Below are 15981 nucleotides of genomic sequence, written 5' to 3'. Positions count from 1 at the left end.
ACAGTGTTCTCTTCTCCAGGCTGAACAGCCCCAATTCTCCCAACCTTTCCTCATAGGAGAGGTAGTCCATCCCTCTAATCTTCTTGGTGGTCTCCTCTGGACTCAATTCAACAGGCTGATGCCCTTTCTGTGCTGGGGATGCCAGAAATCACCAAGACTTCTCAGGCACTCATCAGCTGGGCCTGTGTCATTTACCAACCGCTTCTGCAGAAGTTAACAGCCAGGGTCAGCAGATGATCTTGTGTCCTTCTGACACTGAAGCTGGAACACGTCAAATGTGTATCAGTGAAAACCTTACTTCATAGAAACTCTGCGCTCTGTAGTTTCATGTTTCTTTTGCTTCTTACCTAAGGGGAGATTGCATCCCTAATCTGTCTTTGCTACTGATGAAGATGGCACAAACTCATGACCTAAAAGATTTCTTCCATGCTAATGAAAATTAATTAACTGCTAGAGGCACCTAGACTAGTCCTTTTTTGTATGAGACTTATAAAGTTTATCAAGGCCAAAATAAAATTGAAAAGAATCTTGTCATGTTCGGAAAAAACTTACTATCACTTCAATACAGAGTGGTGGGATATTTCATCAGCAATGCAATGTGTTGAAACTATGCACAGACATTTGACATGGTATTTCACAATATCCTAAACCCCATCTGCATTTGTAAACAGTATTTAGGGAGGCCAGGCTTGCTTATACTGAGACGATGTTATCTGGGGAAATGCCAGGCTAATGCTTACTCTTGCTAAGCACCCATTCCCTTATGAGAAACCTGAAATTTTAAAACTTAGACTCTTCTGAATCCTCCAAATCCAATGAAATCTGAACAAATATTTCATTTGCCAGTCAGCTTGACAACAATTAAAGAGCATTGTGCTCTTGGTATGAACAGCTGCAAAGCACATACATCCTCTCCCGACGTGGGTGCTTGCCATTTGTTTGTTGTGATATGCCGATGTGAGAATTCACGAGCTAGAGCTGGTGAAATCAGATTTCCACTGAAGGGAATGAAAGCTGGATTTGGGCACCTATATTTATTTACTACCTTGAGTTGCAGACTGAGTAACTGCTTTTCGTTACTGTTGTTTGCGCTGTATCTGGAGGGATGCAGTCACCACGCTGGAAAAAATGGAGAATGGGCTAAGAAATGTAAAGCAGCCTCAGGTGTAGTTTCACTGCTTGGGTCTGCTGCTTTTACAGTACAGCCTTTTTCTTTTTCCACTCCTCATCAGCTGCAGTCCCATTCCTGAGCCCGCCTCTATCATGGGCTTTCCCAAGTGTGTTTTCGTGGCTGCACAGAAGCCTGGCTCGGTGTGTTCAGTCTTCACCCCGATCACGAAGCCTTTGCAATGGGGTCATGTCCATCTCTTCCTGGAGAAGAGGAGGCTCAGGAATGACCTTATTCCCCCTAAACTCCCTGAAAGGAAGGTGTAGCCAGGTAGGGGTCAGGCTCTTCTCCAAGCACAGGACTCAGCTGACACCAGGGGATGCTCGGGTTGGACATAGGAGGGATTTTCCCCAGAAAAGGCTGACTAAACATCGGAATGGGCTGCCCAGGGAGGTGGAGTCACCGTCTCTGGAGTTAAGAACTGGATCCGGCACTTAGCTGATGGAGGTGTTTGGTGAAAAGTTTGACTCTATGATCTCAGAGGTGTTTTACAACCTTATTTATTCAGTGATATGCTTTGCTACTAAAAGTACAAATTATATACATATATACGTGTGTGTGTAACAAGTGTGTTCCCATAGCCAAATGACGCTGAGGAGGGCAGCCCCATGCCAAAGCGCGGCTGGACCCTCAGCTCGGTTCTCGCCCTCAGCGCGGCCCGTGCGGGCAGGATGCGGGACACAGCGCAGGCCAGCCCCAGCCGGGCCGGCACAGCGGCAGGCAGCTCCCGCGGAGCCCGGAGCAGGGAAGTTTCCCGTGGAGCACCCTCAGCCGGGACAGGCCGGGGGCGGGGCGGCGGGCGCGGCCGTGTGTCGGGAGCGCGCCCGGCGGGCGGCGGGCGGCCGCCATCTTCTCTGCGCGGCCGGCGGGAGCGCTCCCTCTGCCCCCTCCTCCGCTCCCTCCTCCTCCTTCTCCCTCCTCCCACTACGCTCCGCCGTCGCCGCCGGTCAGGAACGGGGCGACCGGGATAGCGAAGGCCGCAGGGAAGGCGGGGGACGGGGGAGCAGCCCCGCGGGGGCGGGCGGGCCGCGGGGCGCCAGCCCGGGGGGTTCGCGCGGCCCCGCCGCTCGCCCTGCCGGCCGGCCGGGCCCCGCTCCCCATGGGATAAGCTGTAAACATGTTCAGCTTTGAAGGGGATTTCAAAACAAGGCCCAAGGTGTCCCTCGGAGGAGCGAGCAGGAAGGTAAGGAGCGGCGCCCGGCCGTGCCCGTGTGTGTGTCGGTTCTGTCGCCCCCCGCCCTGTTATCGGTGCTTTTACTGTCGGGCCTTCGGAAATGGGAGCAGCGATGACTAAGGTTTAATAGAGGAGAAAAACCCTCCCCTCCTGATGGATGATGTGTTTATCTCTGATCTCCCTGCCTCACTGTTATTATTATTTTTTGTATAATCAGGCCACACCATCCCAGGCTTGTAGTGTAGTAAGAATTGTGGGAAGCGAGGAAATGTCTCCTTGGCTCGTCCCCCCGCAGGCGATCGATCGATCCCGGGTGTCGTGGCCGGTGGCACCTCCCCAGCAGTCGCTCTCCAGGTCTTCCAGGGGGAAAGGACTGGGAGTCCTCCTGTCATTTCTCTCCAGTGGGAATGTCTGGCGTGGACCTGCCTCGCGGCGGGGATGTGGGACACACACCGCCTCGCACAGCCCGAACTGCCCGGGGAGGTTCATCCACGTGAGCCGGGGCCGCCGGGTTGGTCTCTGTCAAGTTTAGGTTCAGCCAATTTGTCGTGCGCAGGGTTAGTAGCAGTTAATTGTCAGCTCTACCAGACTGTTTGATCTCCTCAAACAGTGTTTATTGATGGGAAAGAAGCAGAATGATTTATTCAGATCTTGCTGATTGGCCTGGGTAAGCAAATGTTTAGTCGAGCACTGAAGGGCACAGGACTTCGGAAGAACGACAGAAAGGACAAAGTGTTTTTAGAAGTGGCCTGGTCTGTAGGGGTCACTTTAATTCCCCTTTAAGTCTCCCCGTTGTCATTGGAGATGACTGTGTGGGAAGCTAACGACTGTTTCCATTCATATTTTTGAATTTTAATTGGGTAAAAAAAAAAGTCCTAAGTTTTTATTACTGTGCACTAAAAGCAAGTTTGATTCTTGGAAACTTTTGAGAGGTTTGGCAGTACAGTGAGGAAATGAGGAAAAATACTGCAATATGTGATAGTAAAATCACAGTGAGGTTTGCATTTTGGCATAATAAAAGAGATTACAAGAGATTGTGTACAGAACTGTATTTAGATTATGCAGCTTTTCCTCTGATTCATCTTCTGTTTATCTTAAGACACGTCTGTTCATTAGGCCATGTAAACTGGCATTACATGAGTCAAAATGCCATAAATACTCTGCAGCTTAAGTCGGAGCTGGCAGAACATGCCCTGGTCCTCAGCTGTACACTTCAGGTACTTTGTAACTTTTGACCCTGACTTGCTCATAGTGTTTCTTGCTGAACATGTTGCCTCCTACAGAAGTAAACAACTGCCATAACATCTTCTTTTACACTTAGCAATTAATGAAAATCTATCAGAATTATGTCTATTTTAATTATATGGGACATATTTATTAATGTTATGCAGGCATAAATTTCCAAGGGCAAATATTAGCATGTAGAGGACGGGAAACTGAAATTGATGCATAACCTTCACTGTGTGCAGTAGAGGTTGTGGTTCATGACGAGATTGATACTGACTGGTGCACAGATTTCATGATTCTACATCAGTTCACCGAAGTGCTTGTGCTGCATCAGTGCAAATCGCACGCAGCTTTGGGCATCGTGGTTACATAGACATCCTGGAGTGTCCTTGAAAGAGCTGCTGATTTTCAGAAGCTGTGTACAGTACTAACGAAAGAATTTATTTAAGCAGTACTAAAAATTACTTCTAAATGCAGTTTAGCTGAACATCTGTGAAAATGTACTACAACAGAGATTGCTGTGGGAAGTGTTTGTGGGTTCCATGTGATGCCTTAAGATTTTAGCTTTTGTATTTTTCAAATCCTACATTGCATTAGTGCATAGCTCTAAACTCCATATAAAGTGTAGTTAACTGTCTTCACATTTTGGTTAGACAAAACAATCCCTCGGGGCCTGTTACCCAAGGACACCCTACAGCCTCAGGCCCCAAAAAGTATAAACAAAAATGATTTGGGGGGAAGCAAACTGGGGGTATAGGACTTCATTACCTAAAGCTGTAATTGGAGGATTAACCCCCTGATATGTAAATAGACCAAACTTATATCTGTCTGAAAAACTCATGACCATTGTCTATTTTGGATGTAGCCCCTTGGGGAGGTTTCATCTGCTCTTAATGTACCTGAAGGCCCTTCATTACATATATCTGCTTTTATCTTTTAACTTTGTCTGGTCTCTGTTTCTAGGTAAGCCTGAATTAGGCATCATGTGAATTTCTCATTTCACATCATAGGCTCTTTGGGATCATGTTTCTCATACATATAAGCTTCATTTTTACAGAGAGCTGAATTGTGAATTATTTCCTTCCAGATTTTGGTACACATACAAAAAAAAAAAACACCCTCATTTTTTTGACAAATGCCCTTGCCCTCCCAAATGGTGTATAACTTTGGAAGGATCAACACTGTTCCTCTGCCATGCTTTTGGCAGCTAGTTGCATACTTAGTGCTGCCTATTGTGATTCCTTTGGTGGAAGAAGGCACCATTCCGAAACACTGGGGCCATGCAGGCTGTTTAATGCTAAGAATAACACTGTACCCAGTGTAGGGAAGTTTCCCAAACGTGGTTGCACCACTGCAGAGCAATGACAAAACCTCCTGTTTGAGGAGCCAGTCAGTGCTAAAGGTGCCAGTGGGGCCTGATGTGAATACAACTACACCGAAATAGTGATCAGCAACACTATTAGAAGTGTGGTTTTGCTGATGGAACTGCAGCTGCAAACAATGACTGTGTTGGTCACACTCACATGTGCTGACACCTGTCTGGCACTGCCATGTGTGTCTGTAGTGTTTCCTTAGGCCTCACAGGGGCTGACTTCAGTAAGTTCTATCAGTAGGAGCACAATGACAGAAGAAAAATTGTGGACTTGAATAATTGTGGCAGTAAGGTACTGAATCTAGTGTGCCTTCTCATGACTAGCTTGTATGGCATTTTTGAATTACAAAACCAGAGAGCTTTGGGTCTGTTTTTGAGCTGTTTGCATCTTATATTCGTGTGTGTTCTGGTCTGAATTGTGCATGCTCTTGAGAGGCACTTCAGTCCACCCATATCAAGCATCACTTGTTTTTGTTCTAGTCACAGGCTGCAAATTAATGTTCTCAAACTTACTACCTCAGTGGCTGATCCTTTTAGAATATTACTGTAGCATTATAATAATACATTGTACAGAAGTGCAAAAATGTAGGTGGTATTGTCAGTGCTTGAACTTTTCCTTCCATACCTACTTTCAAGAATCTGCTGATTCATCTGAACTTTGTGCCCTGTTGTATGTGTTTGAAGGTGTAGATACAGGATGTTATCATTATTTACAACGTGATAAACTTATTTTGGAGGGTTTTATTTATTTATTTTTATTTTTGGGGTAGTTTATCTTCACCTTTAAAACATGGTTCTTTGCTTTATGAGGCTCTTCAAAAGAAATTTTCAAATTTAATTTAATTGTAACTAGCAAACCATATTTGTGCTTCTTAGGTAAAGTAGCCTCCAAAAATGAGTGCTGTTATTGGAGTTCAATATGGGAACATCTTGAATTACTCATGGACATTTTGCAGAGGGCAGTAATTGCTGCCTGGAAGGCTGCAGAGAGTCTGGGGTGTGTTAGGCAGGAAATGCAGAGCTGTGCATGAAGAGTTGACTTGGGATGCAGCTCAGATTGGCCTCACCCAACCCAGCTGTGAGGGGACTGGAGCAGATGGTGCCTTCACCTGGCTGCTTCCCCGTGTCCCGTGCAGTGAGCACATTTCTGCTAGGTGGAGTGTCACCAGGCCTTTTGGGGACAGCTGTCAGCTTTCACTGATTTTAGCATGAGGTTGAATGCAGCGCAAAATTGGTTTAACCATGGCAGCCTGACTTGGGACAGTCAGGCCTAGTGTTACTTCATTCATTTCAGTAATAATAAGAAAAATTTGAGGTAGCAATGCTTTAGTGCATCCATGCAAGGGATCCCCAGACCAATGCTGAGATGTACAAGGGGCTCTGTAGCTCCTCACTCTTTGATTACTTTGTGAAATGTATCAATGACACCGTGGAAGTCCAACAGGAAAAATGGGTAAAAGAGTATTAAGTCAAATGTATCGTACGGTATCACTTGAGCTATCTAAACTGTGCTTTTACAAATCCCAAGACTGTTTAAAATAGAGTATTTTTAAATTATAATGCATTATGAGATGATTTAAAAAACCTTCCTTTTTAGCATTTGTAATACAGATGAGTTAGCAGGGTCATGAAAGTGAAAGTGAAAACAAGTTCCTTGAGTTTGGGGTTCTTTTTGATCTTTGGCTTTTTTGTGGAAGACACAGAAGCTTACTAATGAGCAAATATTGATGACTCCATCTGTATTTTAAAAGTCTTAGTAATTTCTTTTAATATGGACACTTTACTAATCAGAGATATTCAATTTATAAAGTCTGTTTATATTTTAATTTAATAGTTTCTGATTTGTTTTCTTAAATTAGTAGCATGACATTAAGCATTAGATTCTTGTTTATATTTCCCTCTCCTTTCAGCTGAAGTGCAGAGGTAGAACTCCAGAAGCACCTTGTTTGCCCTTTGTTGTCTGTAGTCTGCACATGAGAGAACTTCTTGTGGAATTAAAATTAAAATTTTACAAACAGTAGGCTGTAAAATTGCCAGTGCATGGAGCGATCTGCCCATGTTGGGATTGATTGTTGTGGTAGATGCCTGTAGGATGTAAGCATTGATGGGACAGTTAAAAACCAGTTTTATTTCTCTCTTACTGATGGATTGAGGAAAATAGTTAATAATTCTAGGAAGGAATCTTTTCTATTTTATTATAACTTATTTAACTCTGCACCATGCCACAATGGAAGTGAAATGATGGTAAGGATTTATAGTATGGGAATTCTAGATTACAGTTACAAATTGAATATTTATTTTTTAATGGAAAGAATTGCAGTGCTTGGCTCCCCTTAAGACCTTTGTCCTGTCGGGCACATGGCGTAGCTCTTTGTGGAGCTACACACCTCACTCTGAGTCAGCTTGAATCTTGCAGTGTCACAGCCTAAGTCTTGAAATACTCTTGGAAATTCAGATCTGTGGTGTGGAAGTATGAGGAGACCATTATGTTGTAAAATAATGACTGCCTGTCAGTAGGAAACTACACAGTTAATGCATCCCCGATTCTTAGGCATTTTTTCTCTCTGTAACAAATGAAATTCTCCTCATTTGAAAGCAAGCTACAAAAGATGGAGTTTTACTTAGCTGACAGCAGTAATTACGCTGTTATTTTCAGTTATGTGCTGTTTTTTCAGATTCAAATCAAAATTTTCTGCTTTTATAAATACATTTTCCTCCCTTGTTCCTGAGAAAATGATGAGTCACAGAGTGGTTTGGTTGGAAGGGACCTTAAAGATTACCCAGTTCCAACCCCCTTGCCTTGGGCAGGGACACATTCCACTAGAAATCACTCACTTACAGCTCTGTGGACACTATATATCTTAAAAATCATAAGAGGGACAAACTGAGCGTAAATGTAAAAGCAGCTTTCTTGCATTCCAGTTGGCCTCTAGAGTCTCCAATCAAATTCTGGTTCCCCCATGTGTGGTTTTGTGGGTACCGCGTGATGGAAGAGGTTCCAGATGCTCCCTACATCCCAGGGTAAATTTCAGCTAAAATGCTGAGGTGTTTTCTGGCAAGCACTGTGACATGGACTTCAGTGAGGCCAGGCTTTGCGGGGCCAAATGCCTCTCCTGGGTATAGTTCAAACTCCCTTCTTCTGCAAGATTGTCTGCTCTACGTATAAACGTATCTGATTATTTACATCGTTATTAAGAAGAATCACAAACTGGTTAAAAGCAGAGTATTTCAGGCTGCTGAACATACTCAGACATGTTCAGTGGAATTTAAATTGTTGAGGTGCAGTTCAAGGCATTGTTGTAAGCCTTTTAAAATGCAAATTTCTTTTACTATTCAGATTAAAAAACCCACTTGGAGTTCATCTTGTCTAAAATAATGTCAGGAGATAGAAACATTTTTGAGAAGGTGGGGGATATTTCCCAGTGGCCACATTTATTCTGTAAAAATAAATGTTAAAAAATTTTCCATTTATTTGCTGGAGTTACTGAATACTTGTGTTGAAAGGAATTTTATTCTATAAATTGCTTAGGTCACTTCATTTGTTTTGGGAGTTGTTACTGATTTTTATGTGGTTCAAGTTAAATTCAGCTGTAAAGTCATGTTCCTCATTTTAGGGAAAGAAAAAAAGATTCAAGTTCCTGGATTTTGTAGATGAAAACCACACAAGTTTTTATAACTGTCCACAAAAATTAAAAAGGTCAAGTGTTTGTTTTTTAAAGAAAATTTCATAAAAAGTCATGCCTTGTACTTTGCACGACCCCTTGTAATGTGAAATACGAAGCATTCTCAGCTACTAACCAAAATAAACCCTCTTCATTTATAAAGAAGCATCAAACATTTATTAATAATACTAAATTTTTGTTTCAGTGTGTTATTAATTAAAAAAAATCTGTTTAGCTAGTACCTGAAAATAATTCTTCAGTTTAATCTTTGCATCTGGGAATATTTAAGTTTTAAATTTATTTGCTAAAATACAGCAAGTAAATAGCTGTCCAAGAGTGTTCAATTTCAGATTTTACGAGTCAGCAAATATTAGAAGCATTGAAGAGGATTTAATTATATATACATTTTGTTTTTCTGAACCTGGATTTTGAGCCAAGAGGGCTGAAAGTTTATTTCTCTCAAGACAAAGTGTTCAAATGCAGAAGGAAAAGAGTAATAGTTTCTATATTTGTGTAACTTATTCAGTCTTTGGCTAGGATGCGTGAAAGCTAGGAGTTCTGCAAACATACTTCTGCAACCAAAAAGTGTATTTCAGCAAAACAAGGGTAAGAAAACATCTTTAATTCAATGTTCTTTTTTCGTTATGGGTTGAACTGCAGGTTGTGAAGCACTGACGTTGACATCATTCCACTGTCAGGTGTGGTGGCTGTTCCCAGCTGCTGCCTTAGAGCAGTTCTGCCACCAGGAACTTCGCTGTGATGAATAGCACAGGACATGGAAGTATACTTTATCTCCATGTACAAATGAACGTTTCAAATGTTACTCAGCATTTCTTTGGTGGCAGTCACACATTTTCCTTTCTGTGTACTTTCCTCCATCTGCTTCTCTGTTTTCACCTCTTCCTTCCTGTCTTACCCTCGGAGTCATTTTTGTAATGTCACTCTGTTTTGCTGTCACATACACGGAAACATTTCTTGTTTCTTTGTGCCGTGCCCCACAGAAAACTTCTGAATTGGGGTTTTTCATGGTGCTGCAGCTCACATGCTAGAGCAGGAGGTTGTTTGTCTTTTCTGTGTTGGAGAAAGCATCAGGCAGGACAGGGACAGCCAGATATGTCCTACATTGCGTGGAAACTCACGGACGGTGTATTCCCTGTTCTGCACTTGGGAGGGCAAGCCCTGAAGGAAAAAGACCACATCATAAAAAGTCAGGACACTGTGATTCAGGGAATGGCTTTTCACTCCTTTTAAGTTAGGGGTGACAGAGTCAGGACAAGCTCATGCTTCGTTCAGCCTACCTTGAAAGAAAGACTCAGCACCTGATGTGTGCCTGTCTGGCAGGTGAAGAAAGGTGATGGCATGAGCAGCCCAGGGTCAGGGCAGGGTGGGGAGTAGGAGCGAGCCAGCTGTGATCTTTGGGAGTTCCTGTGGGGCCATGCCCTGCTCTGAGGAGCTCTGGCTGTGGGCAGCAGGAGAGCTGCTGAGCTGCGGCTGGCTCTGGCTGGGAGTTGTCAAACGGGAGTCTGGCTGGGAGTTGTCAAACGGGAGTCACTGTTGTCGTTCACAGCCAGCCGCAGAGCAGCAGCTGCTGAGTTCAGCTCCTTTTCACAGTGCTGGCTGTCAAGGGCCACTTCAGGGAGGATTTCAGAGGTGACTGCAGTTACCTCTCTTTAAGAAATGGTTTTGATAGAATGCCCTTTGTATTGGAAGAAGATTATTTCATGCTTCTTTTCATCTCTTTCCTATTGCAGGTTTATTTTCTTTTGCACATGCATGGTTACTTTTTAATTTCTGAAGAGACAATGTATTCCATCTTGGTTTAATAACTCTTTAAGGGGATATATTTTTCTTTAATTTAATTTAAATGTGTTCTTTAGTCATAGTTATGATCTGTGTATATTTTGTGAACATGAGTAACAGTATTATTTTACCCATAGTAATTCCTTAAAGGTGGGATGTACTTATACCTGAATATTTTATTGTTTTAGGACAGTTATTTTAATTTATACTCTAACAATTTGGCATTTTTCTTTGCAAGTACTCAAAGTCAGTATGTGGCTGACTGAAAACTTAACTTTTGATAGTTTAAGAGTGGATTGGATTAAAGGCTGATTGCTACAAAGAGACTCAGTTCTTCATCAGTGAAAAGCTGGTGTTACACTAAGGATATACTGCCCTTTTCTATCTCCCTCCCTCTTCAAATGATTTAAGTTTGTTTCTGATAAACCTTCTGGCCACTTATTTTCCTTTATTTACAAATAATTTGTATTTTCTGTCTTTGCTTGTGTTTTTTCATTCCATTCTCTTCTCTATTGACATGTAGCATTTTATTTTCCTGTATTTTGTTCTGCTTTTTGTTTCAATTTTCTCTGAAGTATAAGGAGAAATTACAAAACATTGTTTCTAAGCAGAAATGCACTTTACATGGTGCTTTATGCAGCACATTCATTTCTAAACTGAGACATGTCACCAACTTCTTTAATGCATCAGGTATCAGCTGTTGAAAAAGTCCTGAAACTTTAAGCTATTTGTTGGTTATTAGTTTAGTATCTTGTTTTGTCTTTGTGTGTGCCTTTCTGTACTGCTTGAGTGGAGATACATCATCCTTATGTATGGATTTCCTTATGTTTGTTTGTCCTGTGTTTAACACATGGAGCAAACCCTGTCTTTAGAGGGCAATAGCTGTAGTTAGTGGTGTCTTTGGCCATAAGAACTGTCTTTAGAGGAAAGATGGTTAACCTTCTTGTGGGCTTTTTTTTTTTCACTCTCTTGGTGGTCTGCTAGAGTATTTTCTATCCCAAAGAAACCGAGGGAATCGTGACTTTCCTTCCTCTGTATCTTCAAAAAGAAGTGCTGAAGACTTGTGTTCTCATTCTTGTATCTGCTGATAGACACTGAAAGTATTCCAGCATAGTTGTTTCAGCTATACTTAAATATTTTATAAACATTTGTTTGCCAACTTCAAATTGATTTTTCTGTATTAAAATACAGTACATTTTCAACTTGAGTGTTTTTTAATTTCTTCTCTAGGCTAATATGGGCATACAGAGAAAAACGAAGCTGTCATTTGTGTCATAGTGTCAAAAAATGAAAATCGTTTTCTTAAATTTGCTGTGTGTTTTAGACTGGATTTGGGAAGGTGCCAGGGTGCTTTCATCTCCTGTTGTCTGCAGTGGAAACTGAATACTGTACACCAAAATTGAGTTATTTTGTATATTTCCTTGGAAATGACCCAGAACCATCCAGTAAGAGACTCTTGCAAATAAAGCTTTGTTTATATATTGTAATCAGCGAGTACTTGTGTAAGATCGTGGTTTAAAAGCGAATGCATGTTTTTTCTGTTGTAATAATATTGGGTTTTGAGGCCTCATGAATACTTTAGTATTCTTGTCTTTTTCCCTGTTGGTGAGATCACTGTCCTGAAAGTTTTGATGTGTAGCCTTAATATGGGTGAAGAGTTCAAAATTTAAAAAGAAAAAATTCCTGCCATTTATGCTGTGTATCTCTTGACATCTTTTCTGGACAAGCTTTGAGAAAAAGGATAAGCAAATACAAGAGCTTCATGGTTTTTTATAAGTTAGACAAAAGCAAGGGGCTTTGGAACAGGATGTGATTGCTCTGAATGTGCCACAGCTTGCTGTGTGCACCTGGGCCGGGGATTTATGTACCCTCCAGGCAAGGAAAACACTCAGACTTCTGCTATGATCTGGTGGGACTGGGACCTTATTGTGCTCCAGCTCTGCCATTTGTAAATGAGATATGTTTGCCAGGGTAACTGGGATGCTGAGAGCACAAATATGGACAGGGATCAGTACAGTTTGCTGCTCTTTGCTGGTCCCTTTTCATAGGGACATAACTTCTCTCCATCTCTGTTCTTCTGGGAGGGCTGCATGCCATGTATTTGTGAGTTCAGAAAATGATTAACACCTACTTTACCCTGTGTTTTATGTGCTATGCATTTTGAGCAATCCCTGAAGTCTGCATTAAATATCCTGAACACAGTTGAAGTGGGTTTGAATGAAAATGCAGTAGTATCTTTATTTGTGTCTTACAGGAAGAAAAGGCTTCTCTCCTTCATCGCACTCAGGAAGAAAGGAGAAAACGAGAGGTAAAGTAGCTAGTAAGCGTTGGCCTGCCCGCTGGATTTCCCTTTGGTGTTACATTTACAGTGCAAAGTACTTCTGCTGCAGTCATATTTAGTTCAGCAATGTTTTCTTTCAATTTGCAAGTTCTGTATAGTCCTAAAGTATGCTTTAATTGGCAAAAGAATTTGAGTGCTTTAAGCTGTTCCTCAGAAGTGTTTTTCATCTCAAAAGAAGATAAGCATGCACTGGGTGCATAGGGAAACTTCTCTTTTATTTTGGTGTTTATTTGATCTAGTCTTCTTTTGAGAAAAGGATTTGGCTAGTGAATTAAGAATTTTATCTTATTATTGCCTTATTTATGTAATCTATTACTATGGGTTAGTCTCAGCAAACTTTCTTCTGCTCCTGGATCTGCTATGGTTTCTTGGCTGACCTTTAGTACTTCACTTCTCCAGTGTGTACCTATGTTCTGTGAAGGTAAAATCAGAACAATGATTCTTGAATAAGCTCAAGTGCTTTGAAATCACCTGCTGATGAAGGACCAGTGAGTAGCTGAGTTGTGATGCTTTAAGAAACCTTAATACTGGTTTATGATGAGAGCTTACTGCTCTGGAAAATTCAGGCTGGAATAATGCAAAGGAGGAATAGGTACTGAAATGAAGAACCCAAAATTTAGTAGTATGGAATTTGAGTCAGTATGTTAATTTGTAATTTTCCCCCTACCCCTCACATATAAGTAAAAAAAAAAAAAAAAATGGTGTTAAATACTGATTAAAAAATGTAACTATGCAGGTTTCATGCTCATGAAGAAAACAGTTCCTTGGCTCTTAAAGGTGTGTTTGACCCATGCTAGATTAAGCTCAAGTTCTGCAGCTTCTGTGGACAGTTAGTGCTTTTTTTTTCTCTCCAACATGGGTGTGTAGTTATGGACTAAGTTCGAGTAGGAAAGTAATAGGATTTCACCCATTAGTTCAGAATTCCATGCCATGAATCAGCTTTATGGTCAATAAGTTCTTAGTAACATATGAAAAAATTCTTCTTTGTGGTCCATAAACCCATTCAGTTGCTTGTCTGTGTTCTTTGCAAAGTTTGTGCAGAGCCACACACTCATCCCAGTGCAGGTACACGTGTGCACACAGTGATTTGCTGTGGCATGGAGCACATTTTCACAAAATGAATGACTCCTCTGAGAATAAAATCAGCTATGGCTTTTAAAAACTGCCTGTAGCAGAATCTTAGCAGTGACCTCAGACTTAAAACCTTTGCAGTTAAGAGTCTCTAATTGACAATTATATGTCCTGAGATAAAACCAGTATCTAGAGAGGAAGAGAAGGTATCTGTGTTTTAGTTGTGCCTTAACATTATGGTTATGAAGAGACACTGTCAATATTTTGGAGAGAGAAACACCCTTTAGCCTATCAAAATTTTGATTTTGGTCCATGATTTAGAGGCAGTCTTCAAGAATCTGCTTATTCAGATAAGTTGCTTAAAGAACCAGGGTTATCCAAGAAAAATAAAATTGGCTTTGAATAGCAATTTTGTCTGGTGTTCTCTCTGGTCAGTTCAGGTAGTGCTTTTAAATTGGATGTGTCTTCATAGAACAATAAATTGGAAATCAAGGTTTTGGGACTTGAAAGTTGATGTGAACTTTCCAAAAGTATTTTAATGAAATTTATGAAAACATTTTGATGTTTTATTTTGTCTGGTGACCCTCAGAATTATAGGTTCAATATAGTTTAAGGATTGATCAGGTTAAAATTTCTCTTTTTAAAGCAGGCTTCTTGATCCTTGTACTTTTCCTTCAGCCACTGCTTTGTAGCTCTAGGTTCATGAGCAACTCTTTATTTTCCCTCCTTTTATTCCTTAAGAAACCATATGGACATTGTTAGAAATATAATTACAGTAGCCACTTCCCATAGATATTTATTGTAATGGCAATATGCCCAGGGTGTTGTCAGGGAACCCTCCAAGAGCTCTTTCCATAGCATCTCAAGCAAACTGGCTTTCAGTTCCTTAGAGCCATTGTAAAGGGTTGATTTTTGCTACTCTTTCCACTTTCTGAGGAAGATGTCATAAAAGGATTCATTAGGTATGTCTGGTTTGGAAAAGAGACTAAGAATTTTTATTCATTTATATATTTTGCTTCTGGGCCACAATGAGCTTTAAGCCTCATTTTCCTTTTGACAGAGGTACTATCTCCAAATAACTGATTTTTTTTATTGTTTTCCCCACATCTAAACTGTGCCAGCATCATAATGCTTTTATATTATTTGAGTGAAAGCAAATAAGTGGGTTGTCAGTGTTTGCTGCTTTATGCAGAAAGAGGAATGATGTAAGTGAATTTGATGAATCCTTCAACATTTTTCAACATAGTATTAAGTCTTTGTCTAATAAAATGCATTAACAATAAAGTGATGCAAAGTAATAAAATATTTATGTTGATTTCTGTAGTATTACATACATACTGAGTATTGAAGATTATTTTGCAATATTTAATGGTAAATTTGCTTTTAAAAACATAAAAAGCATTCTCATTGATTTATGTCTATTAGGTACAAACATTAAAATAATTTATTTGACTAATGTTTACTGCTTAATTTTCATTAAATGGCCATATTGAATACAAATTTATTTGATAAAATAGTAGAAATTAGAGTCAGTCCTATGGTGTTGATTTCAGTTTTCTTGCTTTGTTTTACAGGAAGAAAGGCGGAGGCTGAAAAATGCAATAATAATCCAGTCATTTGTTAGAGGGTACAGAGACAGAAAACATCAGGTCAGTACCTGATTATTTAATTAGAAATATGCTAAATAGTTTTGCTGAAAATGAGACTTTCTTGTAATAAATAATGTCACTGAAAAATCGTTTTGAGTACTGGAGAAAGCGGAAGTTCTTTTTTCACTCTTGGCATTTTCGTTTCACACTCAATATTTTAGTAAACAGATATATATTCTGCGAAGCATGGGTGTGACTGGACCTGAGTGGGATCCTGCAATGGTTTTTTAGTTGAAAAATTGGATAAAAAGCATTAAGTAGTAACAACTTTCACACACCAGTGGAGCTTTTATTTCTTTTTTTTACAGTATTGAGAAGGTGGTAGTTTGAGTCAAAAAGTTGTTCTAAGTTGCTGTTGCATAGATTCTCCTAAGAAAGAGTTTGTTTAAATTCAATAATTTGAGTAAACTGGACTAAAGTGTTTGATGTGATAATGCTTGATAAGCAACAGATTTGTTGCAACTGTAGTTTCTGAATTACAGAATGGAGTTACGACTTCAACTATGCTATTGTGTGT

At 40.5% G+C, this 15981-nt stretch overlaps 1 protein-coding gene across 3 annotated transcripts in view; it reads left to right on the top strand.

The window, feature by feature from the left end:
- Window positions 1–2015: 2015 nt before the first annotated feature.
- The window catches only part of UBE3C (ubiquitin protein ligase E3C), a 70564-nt gene continuing 56598 nt past the window's right edge, over window positions 2016–15981 (top strand). The window contains exons 1-3 of one of the 3 annotated variants that reach the window (XM_068174485.1): window positions 2016–2351; window positions 12658–12711; window positions 15390–15464. In XM_068174485.1, coding sequence (XP_068030586.1) covers window positions 2286–2351; window positions 12658–12711; window positions 15390–15464 — 195 coding nt within the window. In that variant the 5' untranslated portion in view covers window positions 2016–2285. Of the gene's footprint in view, window positions 2352–12657; window positions 12724–15389; window positions 15465–15981 lie in introns of those variants that run through there. The other 2 variants (XM_068174474.1, XM_068174495.1) reach the window with 2 other exon arrangements.

Source organism: Anomalospiza imberbis, chromosome 1 (assembly GCF_031753505.1).
Source record: "Anomalospiza imberbis isolate Cuckoo-Finch-1a 21T00152 chromosome 1, ASM3175350v1, whole genome shotgun sequence".
NCBI lineage: Eukaryota > Metazoa > Chordata > Aves > Passeriformes > Viduidae > Anomalospiza > Anomalospiza imberbis.
The sequence above is the reverse complement of the archived record's forward strand: the minus strand, read 5'-3'. Positions and strand labels throughout refer to the sequence as shown.